The sequence below is a fragment of the Prunus mume genome, linkage group LG7 (assembly GCF_029339155.1).
Source record: "Prunus mume cultivar Tortuosa linkage group LG7, ASM2933915v1, whole genome shotgun sequence".
NCBI classification, from domain to species: Eukaryota; Viridiplantae; Streptophyta; class Magnoliopsida; order Rosales; family Rosaceae; genus Prunus; species Prunus mume.
The window spans coordinates 9,925,230-9,947,744 of NC_142704.1; the positions used below are offsets into that span (position 1 = coordinate 9,925,230).

At 38.2% G+C, this 22,515-nt stretch overlaps 3 protein-coding genes and 1 pseudogene across 11 annotated transcripts; 3 read left to right on the top strand and 1 right to left on the bottom strand.

Moving 5' to 3' along the window:
* Window positions 1-480: 480 nt before the first annotated feature.
* BBX16 (B-box type zinc finger protein with CCT domain-containing protein) lies at window positions 481-2,706 on the top strand. Its single transcript, XM_008242051.3, has 2 exons — window positions 481-1,760; window positions 2,083-2,706. The coding sequence occupies exons 1-2, from the start codon at window positions 621-623 to the stop codon at window positions 2,383-2,385; spliced, it is 1,443 nt and encodes a 480-aa protein (XP_008240273.2). The 5' UTR covers window positions 481-620; the 3' UTR covers window positions 2,386-2,706.
* Window positions 2,707-6,491: 3,785 nt separating this feature from the next.
* Window positions 6,492-8,619, bottom strand: LOC103338792 (NADH dehydrogenase ubiquinone 1 beta subcomplex subunit 10-B-like protein (Complex I subunit NDUFS6)). Of its 5 annotated transcripts, none has more exons than XR_514618.3 (4): window positions 8,245-8,619; window positions 8,100-8,147; window positions 7,294-7,369; window positions 6,492-6,717 (listed from the first exon to the last, which is right to left on the bottom strand). XR_514618.3 is itself a non-coding variant. In XM_008242049.3 (3 exons), the coding sequence occupies exons 1-2, from the start codon at window positions 8,531-8,533 to the stop codon at window positions 8,116-8,118; spliced, it is 321 nt and encodes a 106-aa protein (XP_008240271.1). In that variant the 5' UTR covers window positions 8,534-8,619; the 3' UTR covers window positions 6,492-6,717; window positions 8,100-8,115. The 5 variants fall into 5 exon arrangements, 3 of the variants coding, with proteins under 3 accessions (XP_008240271.1, XP_088912067.1, XP_008240270.1); XR_514617.3 differs by having other exon boundaries at window positions 6,492-6,863; XM_008242049.3 differs by lacking the exon at window positions 7,294-7,369.
* A 17-nt stretch (window positions 8,620-8,636) lies between these two features.
* Window positions 8,637-16,829, top strand: LOC103338842 (P-loop containing nucleoside triphosphate hydrolases superfamily protein). 4 transcript variants are annotated; one of them, XM_089055937.1, is made up of 25 exons: window positions 8,639-9,098; window positions 9,397-9,494; window positions 9,775-10,026; window positions 10,122-10,279; window positions 10,391-10,501; window positions 10,841-11,054; window positions 11,360-11,487; window positions 11,586-11,669; window positions 11,795-11,872; window positions 11,956-12,048; window positions 12,157-12,189; window positions 12,478-13,230; window positions 13,318-13,399; window positions 13,484-13,579; window positions 13,661-13,840; window positions 13,974-14,080; window positions 14,177-14,355; window positions 14,504-14,668; window positions 14,754-15,007; window positions 15,155-15,318; window positions 15,570-15,670; window positions 15,802-15,899; window positions 16,002-16,065; window positions 16,362-16,462; window positions 16,578-16,829. In XM_089055937.1, exons 3-25 carry the CDS (start codon window positions 9,912-9,914, stop codon window positions 16,634-16,636), a joined length of 3,417 nt encoding a protein of 1,138 aa, XP_088912063.1. In that variant the 5' UTR covers window positions 8,639-9,098; window positions 9,397-9,494; window positions 9,775-9,911; the 3' UTR covers window positions 16,637-16,829. The 4 variants fall into 4 exon arrangements, 3 of the variants coding, with proteins under 3 accessions (XP_088912064.1, XP_088912063.1, XP_088912062.1); XM_089055936.1 differs by having other exon boundaries at window positions 8,643-9,098; window positions 15,802-16,065; XR_016128602.1 differs by lacking the exons at window positions 15,802-15,899; window positions 16,578-16,829 and having other exon boundaries at window positions 8,637-9,098; window positions 16,362-16,432.
* A 1,278-nt stretch (window positions 16,830-18,107) lies between these two features.
* LOC148915442 (diacylglycerol kinase 1 pseudogene) lies at window positions 18,108-19,751 on the top strand (annotated as a pseudogene). Its single transcript, XR_016128603.1, has 2 exons — window positions 18,108-18,220; window positions 18,531-19,751. The product of XR_016128603.1 is annotated as a diacylglycerol kinase 1 pseudogene (transcript).
* Window positions 19,752-22,515: the final 2,764 nt, after the last annotated feature.

Here is a 22,515-nt window from a genome sequence, read left to right on the forward strand (position 1 = left end):
GAGTTGAAAGCAACCATAGGGAGGGAGGGGACCAAAAACAAGAGTTTTTAAAGGGTCGAATTCTTCTAATATGAATTATTGAATTCTAGAAACTAAGCAACAAAAGGGTCTTACTCAATTTTTTACATTCTCTTACCTCCACAACACAGAACACACAAGAGGCCCAGTTGTGTCCTTGCCCTACTTTTCTCTCCAGTTGGGTCCACCTGGATCCCTCCATTACCGTTTAACCAATCAGACTTGAGAGCATAAGATCAACTTCAGAAGTTTAGCCAATCAGGAGTGAGATATGACCTCCTTATGGGTCCCAAAGAAGCATAGCAGCATCCTCTTCCTCTGTAGCAAACCACCAAAACAACTGCATGGGCTACTGGTGAAAGACTAAAAGCGCTGCAGTGGGTCTTCTCCTCATTATCTCTCACCATCTCTCCCAGTCCCCACACACATTAATAATTGAACCATTTGGGCCTCTAAATAAATAAGGGATTCCACCTCAATATTCCTTAGTGAGTTGTGACTTGTGAGGCAGGTCACTTGCATTCTTTTCTTGGCTTTGAAACACAAAACACAAAACGCTTCTCTCTAATTTTATCAAACACTTTTGCAGCTGCAAATTAATTATGATCACAGAAAAGAAAGCAAATGCCATGGGAGGTAACACAGCTAGAGCTTGTGATAGCTGTCTGATTAAACGGGCTCGATGGTTTTGTGCTGCTGATGATGCTTTTCTTTGCCAAAGATGTGATGGCTCAGTGCACTCAGCAAACCAGTTAGCAAGCAGACATGAGAGGGTTAAGCTCCAAGCTGCATCTTCCAAACCCAATCAGTCGACTCTACTGGCCGCGGACCAATCTCCACCGGCTTGGCACAAGGGGTTCACACGCAAGGCACGAACTCCACGCCACAATAATAAGCCTCCATTCATGGCCAAAGATGATAAAGAGAAAGTAAGTTTAAACCCTCCTCTTCCTTTCGTGCCGGAGATTGGATGCGAAGAAGCTAATTACATGGATGATGATGGGGAGAATGAAGATCTAGAGCAGCTTCTGTATAGGGTCCCAATCTATGACCCTTTTGCAGCTGAGCTTTGCAACATGTCAAGTCATGAAGTTGGGAATAGCACCAGTGCCATTAATCTTGATGATGAGGTAACTGAGATGGGAAGGGGAAACCATCATGAAGTTGGAGATGATGAGGAGGAGAACAATAATAATAATTATGGAGGAAATGATTTGGATAATTTGCCAGGCTTTCTACCATCAGATATGGAGCTCGCTGAGTTTGCTGCAGATGTTGAGAACCTGATTGGTGGAGGACTTGATGATGAAGATTCTGGTGACATCAAAGGAGTATTGGGACTATTAGATGATAGCAAATTAGAAGGAGATGGGGGTGTGGATGTTTGCATGAAGAATGTTGACATAAATGAAGACAGGAAAGCAGTGAAGGTTGAAGAGGAAGCTGAAGGAATGGAATTCAATCCATCAATGCTGGATTGGAACTCGGATTATGAACTTAGATTATCATCATCACCATTGCCAATGGGTGGTGAGGAGGAGGAGAAGGTGGTCTTCCTCATGGGAGCTCAGAGTAGTGATGAGGTGGCACTAATGGATAACAAGCAGATGATGATGAAGAGGAAGATATGTTTGAGGCTTGATTACGAGGCAATCATCACTGCCTGGGCAAACCAAGGCTCTCCATGGACGACTGGAACTCGACCGGAGCTTAACCCAGACGATGGCTGGCTAGACTGCATGGTAAAAAAATACTACTTTTTTCTTCTCTCTCTCTCTCTCTGTGCATTTTCTGGTCCTACTCTAGATATACTATACTACAAAACAAAACATACTGATTTGAATTACTCAGGTGTGTACTCTTTGTTGTGCATGTGATTGCTGTAACAATAGGGAAATTTGAAAAACATGTGCATTAATGAGCGTGGTCTAGAAGTAGACTATGTACATATAAATATTGAAGAAGAAACACAAACACAATGCAATGAAGCTCACACATTGATAATGTGTACATAAAAGTAAAAACTAATTAACTATAACTGTGGGGACATATATATTATTGCAGGGTATGTGGGGGAGTGATCAAATTCATCAGTCACATGGACATGGAGAGAGTGCAGGATGTGTAGGTGGAAGAGGCGATGACCGAGGAAGAGAAGCAAGGGTTTCAAGGTACAGAGAGAAGCGAAGGACACGACTGTTTTCAAAGAAAATAAGATACGAAGTAAGGAAGCTGAACGCAGAGAAGAGGCCTAGGATGAAAGGTCGATTTGTTAAGAGGACAAGCGGCTCCAACTTTGTGGGGAGTAGTTCTAGTAATAGTAGTAAGACTGCAGCAGCTGCATTTCCCTACCTCATCCATCAATAGCAGCAGCAGCAGCATATAATAATTATAAATTTTCCTGAGCTAGCACCCAATTTTGCTTGTCATGTTTAATTAATTTCATGGCAAAATTGGAGGAGGACTAACATTTGATGTATGCAATGGGAGGGTAGGCCTGCACTTATACAATAAATGAAGTAAGTTGTAAGTTGGTAGCTTACACTCTAAGTAACACATCCATTGGAATTTCCAAGCTTCACTGAACAAAGTCAGAAGCTCCTTCCCATATACTTGGAATTAAAAACCATGTATTAATTTGCTTGAATTATTTTATTTTATATATATGAAAAGCATAACTTAATCTTCTTTTGTTTTCATATCATTAAGATCAGCCCCAAATTAATTTAATTAATAAGATGGTCCATGCACTGTTGATTAATAAGTCAATTTCGTGGGTAAGTTATGTCCAAAAAAGCTATTGTCTACAGAGCCAGCCACACATTGTGACAAGGCATGTCCGCCTGGAGCCTCAAATCCCATCATACAGAAAAAGAAAGAAGAAAAAAAATCTTGTTGCGAGTTGTCATCTTCAGTCTTACCATTTTGAATTTGAGTTGGCCAACATTTTCTGGTTTTATATCATAGACATCATATATAAGTCACAAGACTTGTTATTTCCACTGCAAATTTCATCCTCTTGTTGGTAAACTCGATCTAATTGTTATGCTAATTATAGTTAGGACTCGGAGGAATGAGATTAATGAGGTATTCTTCCTTAGCTAAACAACAATGTTGAATCATTGATAAATGATCGAATGTTACTCTTTAAAAAAATATACAAACGATACTCTAAACTACAAGAGGGTTAGGGATTTCTCTCACATACTACGAGGGTGCCATCATGACATAAAATTTCGAATTTAAGACCAATAGTTTATAAATCAATATATTTTTCCACTGTGATAGATCTGAAGGTGACTTATTAATAGTGTTGTTGTGCAAAATATCGAATCATTTTTTAATATTTTCTTCTAAGCCAGAAAAGTCCATTTGTGCCAGCCAACACATACATGAATCACTCTCTCCTGTTGAAAAAGAGAGAACGTGGTTGTGTTGTGTCTTCCATGAGCGAGAGAGAAAGTGAGGTTACACGTGGGCTACGACTAGCAAGCAAAATATCTATAGCCCCATGATATTTGTATTATTTTTTGGTCAAAATCAATGCGCCTGGGGATGGGCTAGCAACCATGATGACCAATTGAGCTTGGGCTACATACACTTTGCCCAGGTTAGGGTAGGCCTAAGTGAAAGCCCAATTGAAACATCTTAAGCAAAAAACGTACATGGGTCAAGCCCAATTTGCACAAAGAATTTTGCATACGTGGGATGTGGTTCGGGTCAGTTATTTAATTGGTTGAGAACTTATCGGAATTTAAGATTAAAATTAATTAAGTTTGATGACATAGGTTGGCTTGTTGGAGTCAGTTGCACAAATAAATTAATGTAGAATTGATCAATAATTTGCATTATGTCTTCTTCTTAGACGTCTTCCTTTGAAATTTTATATTTCAATGAAAACCTTAATTTGGCATCAACAAGTATATATGAAAGTTTATATACTCAACTTTTTTTATGTGTAGGATGTAGACTTGTAAAAAAGGAAAAAAGACTTTCGGATTCTCCTCTCATTTTCTCTTTAAAAAATAAAAATTCAGCATGTCACATTCCATTCGAAAATACAATTGAGAGAGAGAGAGGGAATCGGAATCCGAGCATTTGGGAGCAGGACAAACACTAAATCACATACATGGAGATGTATGGAGCCATGATCTCATGATGCATGATTCTCTTTAACTAAACCCTAGCTAGCATGACCAAGAAGGCTACATTTATCCCTGCCAATATTAATGCAATTACTAAGAATCATGCATGAAGAGATGTGGCATATTTCTTATCTGCATATATCTTCAATTGATACCTACTACCTAGGTCATGAATCATGATTAGAATCAGGTAAACTTGGGGTTTCAGCATCTTATCTTGAACGTCTTTTTTTTTCCAGTATCTTGAACGTCCATTAGCAGTAGTGAAAGTTGAAAAGAAATCCAACGGTTGGGGGGTACATTGGATTGGATTGGATGTGCCTATAACTGTTCAATACATAGGATAGGATAGGATAGGACTGTGTTTTGGTTCATAGGTTGTTTTTCGCTTTTGCTTTGAACAGACATGAGTAATGAGGGAAGACCATTACCTCTTGGGTATGTTTGCGATCTCTGTCGTGAATCGTGATGGGAATATTGCAGTACGTAATGTTAAATCTCATCCATCCAAAGATTTCGTACAAACTCAAGAAAGCTACGTTCCTTCCACCAAAGAGAAACTAAAAGTAAAACCAATCTAGCCATATTCAATTTCGTATGTTTATATATATATATATATATATATATATATATATATATACAGTCTTCTATTGAGGATCCTCAAATAATTTTATTTGAGGATGCCTTTAGTACTCTACAATTTTTTTTCCAATGATCAAAACCATCTATTTTTTAGGTCTTCATTCATAGATCATCCTTACAAAAAATTAGACAAATCGGAAACCGTTTCGACATCCAATTGTGTCCTACAAAATCAATGAACACGGTGCTTCAAGAAAATACTAAAATTTCAATAACTCAATTGCATGGTCAAAAGATATCGGATTCAAGTGATTTTTTGTAGAGATGATCTTTGAATGTGTATCTACAAAATAGACGGTTTGGATTAGTGAAATACAATCCGGAGTGGGCCCTACAAGGGGTGTCCTTTCTCTTACTCTTACATCAATTGATCGAACAGGACAAACCCATCACTCCTCCATAGATAACAGGTTATATATCAGAATTGAGAATATTCCCATGATTCATAATCTCTCACTCCAACCTACCTATGCCTATATGTTATAGGTGTATTGGCAGTTAATATATAGAATAGGAGGAAGCAAAGCAAGAAGGGGAAGGAAGGAGCATTAATTTGCTATAGTATAAAGAGCCTAGCTTGCTGCTTGCTAGCATTCAGAGAGAGAGAGAGAGAGAGAGAGAGAGAGCAATGGCCATGGGGAGCTCCTTTTGGTCCAATACAGAGGGCTGAGGTGTGGCTAGAGCTGTCATCTCATGCATTCGGCTACCCCTTAATATTTCTAATTAACCCTCCTGCTGCTGTGCCTGTGTTGCACAATTATTCTTATGAAAATGTTAAGGTTTAGCCTGGTGCATGGTGTGGGAGCAACTCCTCCTGCGCGCTTAGCCCACCCATTGGACTGAAGGGAGCTCCCGCCCGCCGCTTTCATCACATCACATTTGCATATCTGGTTTTCGTTAATTTCTTTCTTACTACTTTTAATTTATTTCTGATTGTCATATTCTTCCATCCATTCTCATCCTTGTTACTCTTATGCATGCAGTCCTATATACTTTGAAATAAGGTTTGATTGGCTTGACACGAGGGAAAGACGAAGAAATAAGAGTTGATGAAGCTCCAAGCTTTGGGGGAAGAAGCATCTATTGGATGCATGCATGTTAACTAGAAGAAGATGGTATATTCTTACCTCCAGCATACGCTTAAATGGTGTCCGTGATGTTTAATCCGTTCTCACTCTCAAGTTATCTTGAGAAATTGACACTACTTTTCTGGTTTGTCTTCTCCGATCACCATGTTAACCCATTCTCGCTCTCAAGTTAGCAACGTCGGCTTACAGTGCGCCTTGCCGAAAGCAACCACCATCGAGAGGGAAAGGGACTCCCAAGCCCACGTTGTACCTCCATTGTTCCGTTTTCACTCTCTCCCCGTAAATGGAAGGCGACGGATAGCAAACTATTGCAACCAAAGCACAGCAGAACTTGTAAATATCATAAGTAATTGTATATTGTTTCCGATGTTGTGCATCTTAAACAAGCTAACTTTGGAACTTCTACAAACAACATTGGAAAGAGTCTTTGAATATGCCAAAGCCTTCTCGATTAGGCCTGAATTTATTTATTTTTACCAGGTGTATATCCATTAATCTTACATTAGGCGCTCGCAGATTTCATCTCTAATGAGCAGATCGGGTCCTGGGAAAATAGAAATTGCGGAGAGAAGAAAAAAATAGCCAGTACCCATATAAGTATGCTACAATAACTAAAGCTCCATTCACCATTCCCTTTAAGCAAATGCATTGGAAAGTTAACAACTGTTTTTTCTTATCAATTTAGCAACGCAAAACATTTCTGATGCATAACCAAAGACAAGAAATTTATTTTTTAATCTAGGCACAGGCCCAGTCCAAATCACCTTCACTTTTTGGAAGCTAACAATCTAGTCAACAGTCGATGCCTGAAATCTGGCCTTCATCTGTAACACGAAAGAAAAGAGAATACTGGTATGACAAAGTCTAGATAAGACAGAACTGAATATCAACAATGCAACCAAATCGTGATGTATGTGATCCCCAACTTCCCTCCAATTTAAGCATTTCCTCACACGCCAAACTTACTCACCTGCATGTCGAAAACATAAATAAATAAAAACCCCAAATTACAACTTTGCAGACTCCTTTCATGCACATGCATTGAACATACCATGTCAAGCAACAAATTCAAAATTCTATTAAATCTGGACGGAGAGTGATGACAACAAAGCTCAGTATGACAACAAAGCTCAGTATTCATGTCCTTCAACAGATTCAAATTAAATGTTCCAGATAAAATGAAGTTGCCAGAAAGATTGGGCAAGCAAACCTTTTAGCTCCATAACCCAATCTCCAAATTCAAAATCAAATGAGTAGATTGACAGACTTCAACATCATACCAGGAGGCCTCAACGACGGCATACATTTAAAAACAATTCATCAAGCTCTTTGCTTTCTCAAGTTAGACCCTTATCTATTTGTTTACGTTTAGTCTGTACTGAAACTTATTGTAGACCTACCAGTTTAAAGACGATCAGAATTCCAAGGTGAAGACTTTCTGCTTGCTGAGACCTTTCAATGAACCATCCAAAAGTTCTGAAGCAACCCAATCCAACAAGACACAGCATGCCATGAAAAATGCATCAAAGACAGTAAATCATAATAACAAATTCATGTAACATCCCCCTGACTAGTTAATTGATGGTTGCAACATGGATGATAGGACAAAGGGACTCCATCAAAAAGCCTCATGAAGCAATAGGGGAGATTGTAGGGGTAAATCCCCAAAAGTCTGCAGACCCATGTCTTTGGTATTCAGCTCCAAGTGTTCTCATATTTATCATCTGAACTAAAGTAAAGCTGGGTTGCAAATAGTGATCCGAACTAACCATCAATAATTGCGTTTTGTGATCACTATCATGCTTAATTAAGTATTTGACATTCATTTCCTAGGAAGGTCTAGAGTTGAATATTACTCTAATCTAAAACCCTAAAGCCTATGCCTCACCAGAATGGAAAGCACAAGCAAAACCCAGTGTAGCTTCGCAGCAAAAAAAAACCAACAATTGAACTGAAAAAGTTCCTAATTTGATCAAAACTTTGGCCCAAAAAATGAACTTTCAAGGGAATTCGACAAGCATTCAACTTAAAAGTCTAAAAGTCCCCAATTTGATCAAAATTTTGGCGCAAAAAAAGGAACTTCAAGGGAATTTGACAGTCATAAATTGCAATTCCAAGAGGCAACACAACACCAAACCTTGAAGAAACGGTAACAGAATAAGAAAGGGCAATTACATCAACAAATTGAGAGGTCCAAATCAAATACCTCAAAGAAGTAAGGATCAGTCGGCCTCAACAGCCTCCACCTTGGGACCTGAAATTCACAAAAGGAAAAAGAAAAGGAGAATTAATGAAGAAAAAGAGGGGAAATGATATGATAGGAAAGGAGAGGATAGGGTAGGGTGACGGACCATGGAACTCATGAGGACGATGGTCCTTGCCCCAACCGATGCCGCGAGTCGACTCGAGGTACTGGTGGACGAGGTGGCGGCACTTCTGGAGGTGGTTGATGCCTTCGATGCGGTAGCACCAGCGGAGTTTCTCTCTGATGATCTTGGCCTTCTCGATGTCGATCCACTTCTCTCGCACTATGTGCTCCCTCATCTCCAGCATCGCCACCGGGTCCTTGTACGGATTCGCCGGATCGAAGTCATCCGGCGGCGACTCGTCGAAGTCCACAACTCCCTTCCTCCTCCCCATTTTCACACTTCCACTCACTCGATCTCTCTCTCTCTCTCCCTCTCTGTGTTTTGCCTTTGATTTCACAGCTCTGCTGTCCGTTGCTGCAACAGGTTGTTTGCCTTTGGGTGCTTGGGCTTAAGATTCACTAGCGGTTGGTTTTGGGCCTAGTTAGATGGGCTACTAAGCAAACTAATTATTGGGCCCAAAATTATTTGGGTCGTGGAGGTGAAAACTCGAGACCAATTTCAACGTGTGATTGTTGATGGTGACCACGACAGAGATAGCACAGAAGACGGACCGTCACAGTCGGGTTGAGGACACGTGGCAGAAACCCACCTGATGGATTTTGAGACGTAGAGCTGAGAGAGTTGTGCTCCTAGTTTCACGGACTGGTTCTGAACTCTCACGGAAGATCAACGGTGCACGGAAAGACCAAACAAACCAATATTCTCAAGGAAAAAAAAACATTTGAACAACATAACTAAAATTTCCAAGTAAAAGATCAAAACATTTTTTGACTTGACAATCCTTAGTTTAACCTTAATCAACGTGCATAGCTTGACGTCTCTTTCAGTTTTCCCAGGTTAGATTCTGTTCTCATATTTTCTTGCATTTCGTAATTTGCATATGCATGATTGCCACCGACATTACTCATTTCGTAAGAACAGCTGAGCCAAGTTTCTAATGCATATTGGGTTCTAGTCTGGTTGAATGTTTCAGGGTGGTCGTTCCATTCTACTTTTCTCTTTGCATTATTGAGCATGCATTATTTTGTAACTAGAGTGCAGTTGTAGCAAATTGTGTCTCAGATGTTTGAAATTGCTATTTTCTTTTCAAACCGGCCTTGTGATTAACATTTTCTTTTCTTCTTTGCAATGCAGGCTGCAGCAATTAGTAACTCGGGGCTTGACCGCCACAATTTGCACTGCAGCTTCTTTTTCAGGTCATTGTCTCAGAGTTATAATCAAAATCATTCCAGGTTTGTTTTGCCTTTGTCGATTTCATAGATTATGAAGTATGAAATATATAATGTTTATGATTACTATTGGTACCCGATATTATTCCATGGCAACAAGACATTAGTGATCATCTTTTCATTCAAGTATTAAAAGCCAACTCTAGCAAATAGCTTGAGCTGTCTTTTTATCTTCAGCCCCTTTCCTAAATGTAGGCAGGAACAGCTCATCAAAAGCTTTCGACTCTTGAGAAGAAGTATATGCAATTACTTCGTTTTGAATAAACACTTACTTTCTGTGCAGCAGTCATAGAAGTTTCTCTCTCTCGTGTTCAAAAGGAGCAGACTTGCCCCAACCAGAGGCACATAAATAATGCTTACCATTACCATGAGTTTTATAGTTGAGCTCCAAAGCTAGATGCCACTCCCAAGTAGCTGATCATGGATTCCACATCAAGTTACAGCAAAACAGAAAATGGAGGGGTCACCAGCTCAAGCTTTCATGCTGGCACGCATAGTTCAGAACAAGTTGTAAATGGTAATGGTGAGACTGAAGGTGAGGAAAGCTAGCTGTCTCCAATTTACACAGCTATACATCTCTAATGTGTAACAATCTAAAACTTTTTCTTGTTTTTGAAATTGATTTTTCAGGCAAGCGGCGAACATATTTAGTAGAGTGGTTAAATAGTTTACTTCCTACATTAGGTTTCCCAAAAAATGCTTCAGATGAGGACTTGAGATCATGCTTGATTGATGGTACCATTTTATGTCGGATATTGAACAGGCTTAAACCTGGTTTTGTGGATGAGGTTGATTGATAGTCTTTTCTCATCCCGTTTTTTACTCTTAACTTTATGAGTTGTTCTACAAGTTAGTGATTGGATGTCTGGTTTACTTTCAATTTGCATATTCTATTATAGGGGGTTAAATCAGATCAGGATTCAGTGCCATCCTCAGAAAATGTTGCAAGGTTTCTGGCAGCTATGGATGTACTGGGAGTTCCTAAATTTGACATGTCGGACCTAGAGAAGGTATCTGTCAATATCACTTGTATGTTTACAGTTTCTTTGCAATGTGCATTTGAAATCCAGTTTTAATGTTTTGTTCTTAAACAATTTGTAAGTATATGCTTTTCGTGCATGTGTAAGTTTATATAGCAGAATTTTTTGATAATTCGTATGCATTATGAATACCTGTATTGAATGTTATTTTGGCTTAACATACTAGTCATAGTGTACTTGTTGGGTAATTGCCTCCCAAAGATTTTTCTTGTTCATCTATATCTTCTGCCCTCCTTCCCACCCACATGCTCTCTCTCTCTCTCTCTCTCTCTCTCTCTCAGCCACATTTTTCGGATTCGTGTTATGCAGGGATCTATGAAGACTGTCACAGACTGTCTTTTAACACTTAAAACACAGTTTATGCCAAATGTTATGGGAGATGGCTTTTCTATAACAAGTCCAACTACTAAATCTGACAACCAATCTACCCGTGGCCTTTTATCTCCATTATCCATAGAAGAGAGGCGGAAGGTCTTGTCTGAGTCAAAATTTCAACGCGCATTGCGTAGTCCTGTTATGTCAGGTATGGTTATTCACTTATACAGATTATATCCGTTGTGCATGGTAACTGGCTTATAGATAACAGTAAAATATCATTCAAATAATAAATCAAGTTAGCATGGTGTGATGGACAAAAAGAAATTAGAGATGTAGCACACTTTAGCAGTTTTTGGTGCCGTATAAAAACCATGTGCTAATTTTCCGTAGTCAAATTTTGGTTTTTCTGATATACCTTTGTTTGGTTCAGTTGAAAAAGAAAGAAAAACTTTTGCATGTTGTTTTCTTAATCCAAACAGTTGATGTTTGATGCAAATTTACTTTCCACAGAGCCATCAGCTGCATTAATGCATCACGTTGGACATAAGTTCCACGAGGTGTTTCAGATGAAGCAAGGATGCTATGCTGATCTTCCTGCTGCAAAAATTTCAGAAATGATGAAACCCAACAGTTTAGATGTAAGTTGTCAATGGACCAGGAAACTGAATCAGGTTTTCGTTTTTTGATCTCATCAGTTTGATGCATCCTTAATGCATTTCAGCATCTCTTGTTGCAGAACGCGCCAACTCAGTCACTTTTGAGTGTTGTAAATGGAATTCTTGATGAAAGTGTTGAAAGAAAGAGTGGTGAAATACCTCATGTATGGAAATCAGAAAGCACATGATTGTGAAAAATAAGTTCCTGTATTCAAATACAGTATGTACATGCATATTCAAGAAATACATAGTTTGAAAAATCTGGTCTGACATTGCATTTGTTGCACAGCGTGTGGCTTGTCTTCTGAGAAAAGTTGTCCAGGAGATTGAGCGGCGTATATCAACTCAAGCAGAGCATTTAAGAACTGTAATATGTTTTTATGAACATTTTTCACTTGTGACCTCATTAAGAAATGTTGTGTTAATTTCTTTATGGTTTTGTTTATCCAGCAAAACAACCTTTTTAAGGCTCGTGAAGAAAAATACCAGTCAAGAGTCAAAGTACTTGAAGCCCTTGCTTCCGGTACAAGTGAAGAAAGCCAGGTGTGAAACATAATTCGAATAAATAGACCAGGAGCTGACAGCTTTCTATACAAATGTTTTGATACGGTACCAATGCCTTACTTTTTAAGTGAAAATTTTATGTTACAGCTCGTCATGAACCACCATCTTCAGCAAATTAAGGTATATTTCAGAGACAATAAATTTATTTTCTTTCCTTTGTGCTATGCTATCCACTTCACCAATTGGCAGCACCAAAATTTCTTTTCACATGCCTTTACATTCTTGCCAAATTCTCCTCAGAGTTTTTTCCATTACGGATGTAAAGAAATTACTTTACACCTGATTATCTATCTGTTTAAGCAGTGAAAGAATATGTATAGTTTTGCTACTTTCCACCTGCAGTTAGCAATCTTTCCTCATTATATGAATTTCAGAATATCTTTTAGTGGGAATGTTTACCATTGGCAGAATGAGAGAACCAGATTGGAAGCAAAGAAGAAAATCGATGATGAGGATGTGATCAGATTGCTGAAAGAGAAAGATCAGAGCAACCTTGAAATTTCAGGTTTAAAGCAAGAGTTGGATATAGCCAAAAAGACATATGACTTGCGTTGCTTGCAAATGGAGACAGAAGCTAAAGGCGCTAGAGCAGAACTTGAACGTCTCTTGGAAGAGTCGAGGAATAAGGTAAAAGAGCTTGAGGGAAATTCTGAGTCAAAGTTTCAGCTTTCTAAGGCGGAGATTGAAGAGAAAGTAAAAAGACTTGAAGGTCTCTTGGAAGAGTCAAAGAATAAGGTGAAAAAGCTTGAGGCCAATTCTGAGTCAAAATATCAGCTTTCTAAGGCAGAGCTTGAAGGGAGAGTAAAAGAACTTGAACGTCTCTTGGAAGAGTCAAATAATAAGGTGAAAGAGCTTGAGGCGAATTCTGAGTCTAAATATCAGCTTTCTAAGGCAGCGCTTGAAGGGAGAATAAGGGAACTTGAAGGTTTCCTAGCAGAGTCAAGGAATAAGGTGAATGAGCTTGAGACAAATTCTGAGTCAAAATATCAGTTTTCTAAAGCAGAGCTTGAAGCGAGAATAAAAGAACTTGAACGCCTCTTGGCAGATTCAAGGAATGAGGCGAAACAACTTGCGGCAAATGCAGAGTCAAAATGTAAAAGTTGGAACAAGAAAGAGCACGCTTGCTATAGCTTTATGGATTTTCAACTTGGTTCATTGAAGGTATTTTTTATATGTTAAATTGTATTTTTAGCTTTAATTGTATATGATGAATAGTATACATTTTTAGAAAATTTATGAAATATTCAGGAACTCAGATTATCTACGGAGTCCATTAAGCACGAAATTTTGAAGGCAGGACAGAGTTATACGGTGGAATTTAATCAATTAGGTGGGTTTGTCTATTGGTAAACTCTGTCTGTTTCCTACAGTTTGTGCTATAAAATTTTCATGGCTTATAACTGTCTTTTTTCAGGAGTGAAGCTTCAAGCATTAGCAGATGCTTCTGAGAACTATCATGCACTCCTTGCTGAAAATAGGAAGTTATTTAACGAAATTCAGGATCTAAAAGGTGCCAAAAAGATAAATTAGCTTTATTTGGCTTGCATCTGATAGAAAACATTAGAGTTCTCTTCTTAACTTTCTTGCGCAGGAAACATTAGAGTGTATTGTCGAATAAGGCCATTTTTTCCGGGACAGAGAGAAAAACGGACATTGGTAGAACATGTTGGTGAAAATGGGGAACTGGTAGTTGCAGACCGCTCCAAACCAGGGAAAGAGGGTCATCGATTGTTTAAGTTTAATAAGGTCTTTGGTTCAGATGCAACTCAAGGTTATCCACTATATATGTCATTTTGTGTCTTCAATGTTGGATAAAACTTGTTTGATTAATCTGTTTTGAAAATCTTTTTCTTGAACATGATTTTGTCATGACAAACTTATACAACTAATTTAACTGTTGGCAGCCGAGGTATACTCTGACACCCAACCGTTGATTCGATCCGTGCTTGATGGATATAATGTTTGTATTTTTGCTTATGGCCAAACTGGATCTGGGAAAACCTACACAATGGTATGGACCCTTGTTATATCCTAATTTTGATCACACAACAATATTTTGAAAAGTTGTGAATGCTGATGATCTTTTGTGTCTATTGTTTCCTCTCAGACTGGTCCTAATTCCTCAACTAAAGAGAACTGGGGGGTCAATTTTCGAGCCTTAAATGACCTTTTTGACATCTCTCAATGTAGAAAAAGCTCCATCAACTATGAAATTGGAGTTCAAATGGTTGAAATATATAACGAACAAGTGCGCGATTTACTATCCAGCGATGGTTCTCAGAAAAAATATCCTTGTCAGTTATGAATTGTGCTTAAAATGGTGTTAACATTTGCATTTTGTTTTCACATTACTCCAAAACAATATATTATGTGAGTCAAAATCGTAGTTTCATTGATTTTGGTAAGAATCCTTTGTTTCCCTTGATTTCCACACACTTGGGATTATGACGCACTCTCAACCGAATGGGTTAGCTGTGCCAGATGCTAGCATGCACCCTGTCAAATCAACCTCAGATGTGATACAATTAATGGGTTTGGGACTTAAGAACAGAGTTGTTAGTGCCACTGCCCTAAACGAAAGAAGTAGTCGCTCCCATAGGTTTGTACATTTCATCTTGATGGAAACCTATCTGCACATTATATATTTTCTAGTGGTTTGATGTTCACTTTGAATGTGTCTGCAGTGTTGTTACTGTTCATGTACGTGGGATGGATTTGAAGACTGGTTCTGCTTTGATTGGTAATCTTCATCTTGTAGATCTCGCGGGAAGCGAAAGAGTGGACCGCTCAGAGGTAATTGGAGATAGGCTAAAGGAAGCACAACATATAAACAAATCTCTATCTGCACTTGGAGATGTCATATTTGCTCTTTCACAAAAGAGCACTCATGTACCATACAGAAATAGCAAGCTTACTCAAGTCCTTCAAAGTTCTCTCGGTACTACTTATTTGCTAGTTAGTTTCATTGAGTCAAAGACTTGCTATAGAGTTGCTTTCTTCTTTTTTTCCCTAAGATTTGTCTTCCATCTTGCAAAGTCTTATATAAGATTTATATGTGCTAGAATTTTCTGGTGTTTTGTAACAGGTGGGCAAGCAAAAACGCTTATGTTTGTGCAGCTTAATCCAGAAACAAGTTCATATTCTGAAAGTTTAAGTACTCTAAAGTTTGCTGAGAGGGTTGCTGGAGTTGAGCTGGGGGCTGCACGAAGCAGCAAAGAGGGCAGGGATGTTAGAGAATTAATGGAACAGGTCCTCATTGTGAACTCATTTGATTTGCTTTGAAGATCAAAAACTTTTTAAACAGATCAACTACCATGTATGATTGGTGCTAAGAAATCCTTTTTCAACCCAGAAAGTATGCTCGTTATAGAAAACAATATTTAACATTCCTTCTGAAATATCAAAGAAAAAATTGTAACTAGTTTGATGGGCATGAGATATATAGTCAACAGCAATAAATAATGCATCAACAAGAAAATTGTTGCTTCCTGGCTTTGCAGGTGGCATCTCTCAAAGACACTATTGCTAAGAAGGATGGCGAGATCGAACGGTTGCTAAAAAACGATGTCCACGGTGAGAAGCGTGGGACGGGCTCATTTAGGTATGAATCTTCCCATCCAAGCAGAGTATCTAGAGGCGGGACTACTCCTAAGTGAAGCCAAACACCGTTAAGTGGGAAAGGGTTAGGACTTAAGGCAGCTTCTGATCCTGAAAAATGTGTGTTTTGTACAGTCATAAGCATTCTGAAGCTGAGCTCCAGAAGTCCATGCATGACATTAAACACCAAAATGATTTTCTCCGGCAATCAAAGGTTGCCGGAGGTGATATAGGTCAGCATAAACATGCAGATGCTGAGATGTTAGCATTTGGAGATGCAGATAGTGAGGAGAAATTAAGTGACATGTCTGACGGTGGTCTTTCTGGTGGAACAGAAACTGACGGCTCTGCAGACAGCATGAATTACCCTGAAAGTGCAAAATCTGATAACTCGGAAAGGTGTGTTACTTTCTCACTGCTTTCTCTCTTGCATTGCATACTGTTAGGCAGATTAAAATCACCCTATGCTGATTTATAAAACTTTATGTAATGCTTTTGGACAGTGGCTTAATTGGGTTAACCAAACACTTGTCTGTTCATTTATTAAAATTTTCTGTCCTTGTAAAGGAATGACTAAAGATTTGAAACTATAAATTCAGTGTGCGTTGGATTGGAGCCTGCCTCATATGTGAGCAACTAGTACATATAAAACTGCTGTTTGTAATTATGAAAGGTGGTGGTTTTATTTTGTGCAGGCCTAAAAGGCTTAGTAGGATTCCGCGACCGTCACTAAAACCAGGACAAAATTCAACATCTCCAGCATCAGGATCAAAGAACTCTCCCAGGGTACCACCAGGTATTTTTGACCACTCTCCGCGGCAATTACTGTTTTTCTCAGTGGGTACACGTTTAGACTTATGTTGTAGAGTAATTAATTATTAACATTGCCACAATGGAATTACTGGTTTCAGGTTTAAGAAAAAGTAACAGCTCTTCTTCACTGAAGCCTTCTTCCAGAAGATGGCAATAAGTAGAAGGGCAGTCGACGCTACCATTTGTCATTTTGATTTTACATGTATAGTTTTGTTTTTTTTTTTTTTTTATCCATGGTTTTCTAGTTAGTTGTAATTGCCTGTTGTGAGGTTTTAACAGCTGCCCTAGCTTTGTAATTGCTGAATTTTTTTTGCTAAGTAAGGTCTAAATCAACGTAGAGATTGAAGGCTTGTACAAATCCAAATCTTAGACAACAAGAAATGTGGACAGGAATAATACAATTTACACTTGACTTGACAATAAAAAATTGAGAATGTATTTCAAATTGACAGAATAGTACATTTTGATTGATTTAAACTAGAAAGAATAAATAATACATATATCACGTGTGACAAGTAAAAATGAAGGTGAACCCCAAATTGACGAAAGTTTTAAAAGCATTTCACTGAGCCTGGACGACTGCTTTCCTGATTTACTCCTCGTCTGTATTATTGGAATTCTAGCTGCCGGAACAGGGAATGATCTGGCTAGAGTTTTGTCATTGGGGGGGAGGTGGTTTGGGCCCAGTGGAGAGACAAGGAGGCCTTTGCACAGTTTTGCACCACATAGAGCATGCTGCCATTATCACTGATGTTGTTGAGAATGCCGAGACCAACCATTGTAGTAAGTGCTGTGCAGAAGCGAGCTCTTCTTCAAGAAATGGCGCTTATGCTGACTTAGAAGTTTCCTCTTGCTGCTTAGATTAGTAATCAAGCTTTTGATTGTATCTTCCTCTTCTTTCTTTCAGAAATATTCTCAACAAGATTAGGTTGAATTATAAGGTGCTACTGTTGTGGCAGGGGCTCAGCCTCCATAGGAGGAAGTATTCCGGCTATACTTTCAAAACGTATGGCCGGTCGGCTATACTGTTTAAATATATTTTAATATTCAACAAGTAGCTACACTTTTTAAATATATTTTAATATTTAAATCGTATAGCCGAATGGCTATAATATATATATATATATATTTAAAACATATAGCCGGACGGCTATACTTTTTAAATATATTTGAATCCTAAAATACATAGCCGGTCGGCTATACTCTCTAATTCGAATATTTAATTTTTAACGCTATACGTTTTAAATACATTCGAATGCCTAAATAGTATAGCCGAACGGCTATACTGTTTGAATTTATTTTAATATTTAAAGAGTACTGCCGACCGGCTGTACTTTCTAAATATATTCTAATATTTAAATCGTATAGCCGTACGGCTAGACTGTTCGAATAGCCACAGTAGAATGCTTAAACAGAATAGCCGCGCGGCTATACTGTTTAAATTTATTTTAATATTTTAAGAGTATAGCCGCCGGCGATACTATATATATATGTATATTTAAACAGTGTAGCCGTTCGGCTATACTGTTTAAATATATTCGAATGCTAATATTTAAATATTATAGCCGTGCGGCTATACGCTTTAAATATATTTGAATATTTAACGAGGATAATTATAGTATATTCGAATTGGATTTGGGTTTGGGTTTTGCTTCAATTCCTACACTCTGAACTTTCCCTCTCTGCGTGGATCAAGTTAATTATAGGTTTTGTCTGATCAGCATCTCCAGGGAAAGTCACTGTAAGTTCCCTTCTTTTTTTTTTCAAAAACTTTCACTTTTCATTTTCCGAAATCTTCAATGTATTTATTGATTTTAGACTATTCCGTTTGGTTTCTGAGAAATTGGAATATAAAGTGAAGTATGAAGCGGGTTTTGTGTGAAATTAAAATATCACTAAATTATGATGCAACTGTGGTGGACTTTGTATTTCCTTCATGTTTACATGTATTTTGTATCTCTCTGAATTTTGATATGAAACTAATCAATGATCATGGCAGCAAGTGCTTTGTATTTGGAATTATATTTGTTTTACTTGTGAAACGTTTTCAGTTTTTTTATAGGTTGAAGCGCTCACAGTAAGTAGCACCTATCAAAAGCATTGTTCGACTCTCTGTTGCACATGATGAATTAAGTAGGATGATGAGTTGGGTTTTCAAATGAGTTTAAGGCTTTTGATAATGTTATTGAATGATGAAACCGTATTGGAGGATATATGAGTTTGAGCCTAATTAAACTGGGATTGGGCAGTTTGATGCTTATGTGTATGTAGATCAAACAAGTAGTCATTGAGGATGGATGATGATGGTGACACTGATATTTTTTTCTCCAATTGGAACAACAAGAATCCAACTGAGCCTTTTTATTGTCTCTTGCCTTATCGCTGCTCTAGTTGGAAATTTGACTGTACCCTACTCCGCATTCCAATGGAGGAGAAATATCAATCTAAGTTGGATGAAAGCAATAGCCAGATCAAAGAAAAATCCAAAGGCACGTCACAAAGTTCCTATAGCTCCTCATACTTGGGTTTTAGAATCGGTATATTGTGGAAAGAACTTGAATTCCTGTGTATGCTTTAAGTCCATGAGACCTTCTCAAACTCTCGGGCCTGTGACAGCTTCAGACAGTGTTAGTCTCCATTGCAGTACTTGTGGTGCAGCGGCTCAAATAAGCTGCTCTTCTAGTGCGCACAAGGATTGCAAGTGTGTATCCATGATGGGGTATGAGCATGTGATGCGCCAATGGGCTGTGCGTTGGAATGAGGTAACAGATCAACCTGATGAAAATTCTTTTTGCAGCTATTGTGAAGATCCATGTAGTGGGTCTTTTCTTGGTGTATCCCCAATATGGTGCTGCTTGTGGTGTCAAAGACTGGTACATGCGGATTGCCACAGCAGCATGTCCAATGAAACAGGTGATATTTGTGATTTAGGTCAATTCAGAAGGTTGATTTCTATCCCCTCTTCATGAAGTAATTGAGCCAGACTTCCGCTGGTGGATTTTTGAGCCCCATTACTCAGGGGGCCAATGAGATAGCATCTTCAGTGCGTGCAACTATTAGGAGTCAGAGTATTGGAATATGTACAGAGTTATTTCCTTCATTTATTATTATGTTGGCTGAGTGGAGTTAGTTGTCTTGGGCTCTTCATGAGTGTAGCTTGGTACCTGATGTGTGCATTAATTGTTTTCAGTTGGCTGTTGTATGAGTTCTCTTTATGTAACAGGGAAGCTAATTCTTTGTTTATGATGAATAATAGTTTCTTTTTCCTTTAATTTCTACATGGTATCAGAGCAGGAGTCTTACTGATCAAAGCTTCTACAAGATCTCAGTTTTTTGTTTTTGTTGACAAGAGGAGAACAAAAATGAACTTCAGAGGAAAGAAAGGTTCTGCTATCTGCGACTATTGTGGACAACGTCGACATATCAAGGAAACCTGTTGGATCCTCCATCCACATTTGAAACCAAGAAATGAAAAGAATGCTAAGTCTGCACATGGTTCTGCTGCCAAAAATGTGAGCTCCACCAATGACTATGGAAATGGTGTCTTCTCAAAGACTGCACCAGGTTCTAATTCGAGTCAAGTCACCTCTAAGGAGACTTATGCAAACCATGCTTCTTTAAATTCTCTCCCTGTTTGGTGAGCTTACTAAATTACTTCAACAGTTTGGTAAATTAAAAAATGCATCACTTGCATCACATATCTTCCAAGCTTTTCTATCTGCCTTATCTCATAATTGCTTATCAAGTATTTGGGTTGTGGATACCGGAGCTATATACCACATGACAAACAACAAAAATTGTCTTTTTAATCTTCAAATTCCAGAAAAAAGTCAATCAGTTTCGGTGGCAAATGGAACTTCTGTACCTGTCCTTGGACATGGGGAAATCAATTTCTTCAACTCAGAAGTTAAATCTACTCCTCTCTATGTTCCCTATTTCCCTGTTCAACTGTTATCAGTAGGGAAGTTAACTAATTCCTTAAACTATGATGCAATTTTCTCTCCTCATTCTGTGATTTTTTAGGACCGAATCACCAAGAAGACGATTGGTGAGGGAGTTTATTCTAATGGCCTATATCTCTTGCATCAACCTCTAGATAATTCAAGAGCTTTTCATGTCAACTCTCCCCAAAATAGTTTGTTGTGGCATCATCGCATGGGGCATCCTTCTAATCAGGTGTTGTCATGCTTGTTTCCTTTCTTTGTTATGGACTCTAATGTATGTGAAGTTTGTCAGTTTTCTAAACAAACTCGTAAGCCTATTGCTTCTTCGTTGTCTAAAGTTGATAAACCATTTGAGCTTATTCACTCTGACTTATGGGGTCCTACTCCTGTAGAATCACATGATGGTTATAAATATTTTGTCACATTTGTTGATGCTTTTTCCAGAGCCACATGGTTATACTTGTTGAAATCAAAAAGGAAGTTGTTTCATGCTTTAAAGATTTTCATAAACTGATTGTGAATCAATTCAATTCTCAAATTAAGGTATTGCAATCTGACAATGGTACATAGTTTATGACAAGTTCTATGTCAGAATTCTTGACTGGTGAATGCATCATTCATAAGACGAGTTGTGTTGGTACTCCTCAACAGAACGGAGTAGCCGAGAGGAAAAATCGTGATCTTCTTGAGAAAACCAGATCTCTCATGTTTCAAATGAATGTTCCAAAAAGGTTCTGGTCACAAGTAGTTCTTACTACTGCATGCTTGATAAATAGACTTCCCAGCCGTATTCTTGGCTCCAAGTCGCCACTTGAAATTCTCAAGAATTGAAAAATTGATCTTTCTCATCTACAAGTGTTTGGGTGCTTATGTTTTGTTCATGTTCAAGCTACTCAACGAGATAAATTTGATCCTCAAGCTGCAACAAGTGTTTTCCTTGGATATTCTTCAACACAAAAAGGGCATAAATGTTATGATCCTAAAGCAAGGAAAATGGTTATTTCTCGTGATGTTCAATTTGTTGAAACAGAAGCTTTCTTTCAGGAGAAATCAGGGAATGAGTCTTAGGAGGAGAGTCCATTTGATCAAGTTCCTTTACCAATTGTTGACACAACTGAAGGATGTTATCCATCAAATACGGATGGAGATAGTGTTGATTTGAGAAATTCTCTCTCACATAATTTGGCTGGAGACAATGATATTTCACCTCAAAATGAGGAATCTATTTTTAATGGTGAACATTCTCATGCTATCGATGATTCAATAATTTCTTCCAATGGCACATTACGAAGATCATGCAGAATAAAAAAACAAGCCGACCAAGTTTCAAGATTTTGTCACCTATCACACATCTAGGTACCCAATTCAGAAGTATATATCTTATGAAAAAGTGTCTAGATCACATTCAGCCTTTTGAAGCAAGATCTCGAAGATATTAGAACCTACATGCTTTCAAGAAGCAAAATCGCAATTTGTTTGGAGGAAAGCAATGGAAGAAGAGCTTCAAGCTCTTGATGAAAACAACACTTGGACTATAGTCAAGCTGCCAGAAGGAAAAAAGCCCATTGGTTGTAAATGAGTTTACAAAATTAAGTTCAGAAGTGATGGATCAGTTGAGAGACATAAGGCGAGGCTGGTTGCTAAAGGATTTACTCAAACTTATGGGGTAAACTACAAAGAGACTTTCGCTCCAGTTGCAAAGATGAACACGATAAGAGTTCTTTGGTTTATTGCTGTGAACTACGATTGGCCCCTCTATCAAATGGATGTCAAAAATGCTTTTTTGCATGAGGACTTAAAAGAAGAAGTCTACATGAGCATTCCTCCAGGACATCCTCAAGAAAATCAAGAAGGATTTGTATGAAAGTTAAATAAAGCTCTCTATGGACTTAAACAGTCACCAAGAGCTTGGTATTCAAAACTTAGTTCAGTTCTCGAAGCTATAGGTTTTAAGAGGAGCAATGCAGATTCTTCTCTATTTATTAAGGATGGATCCTTGGAAAGCTTGTTGTCCTAATATATGTTGATGATTTAATAATCACAGGGAGCAATAATGCTGAAATCTCTAAACTAAAGTTCTTTCTCTCTAAAA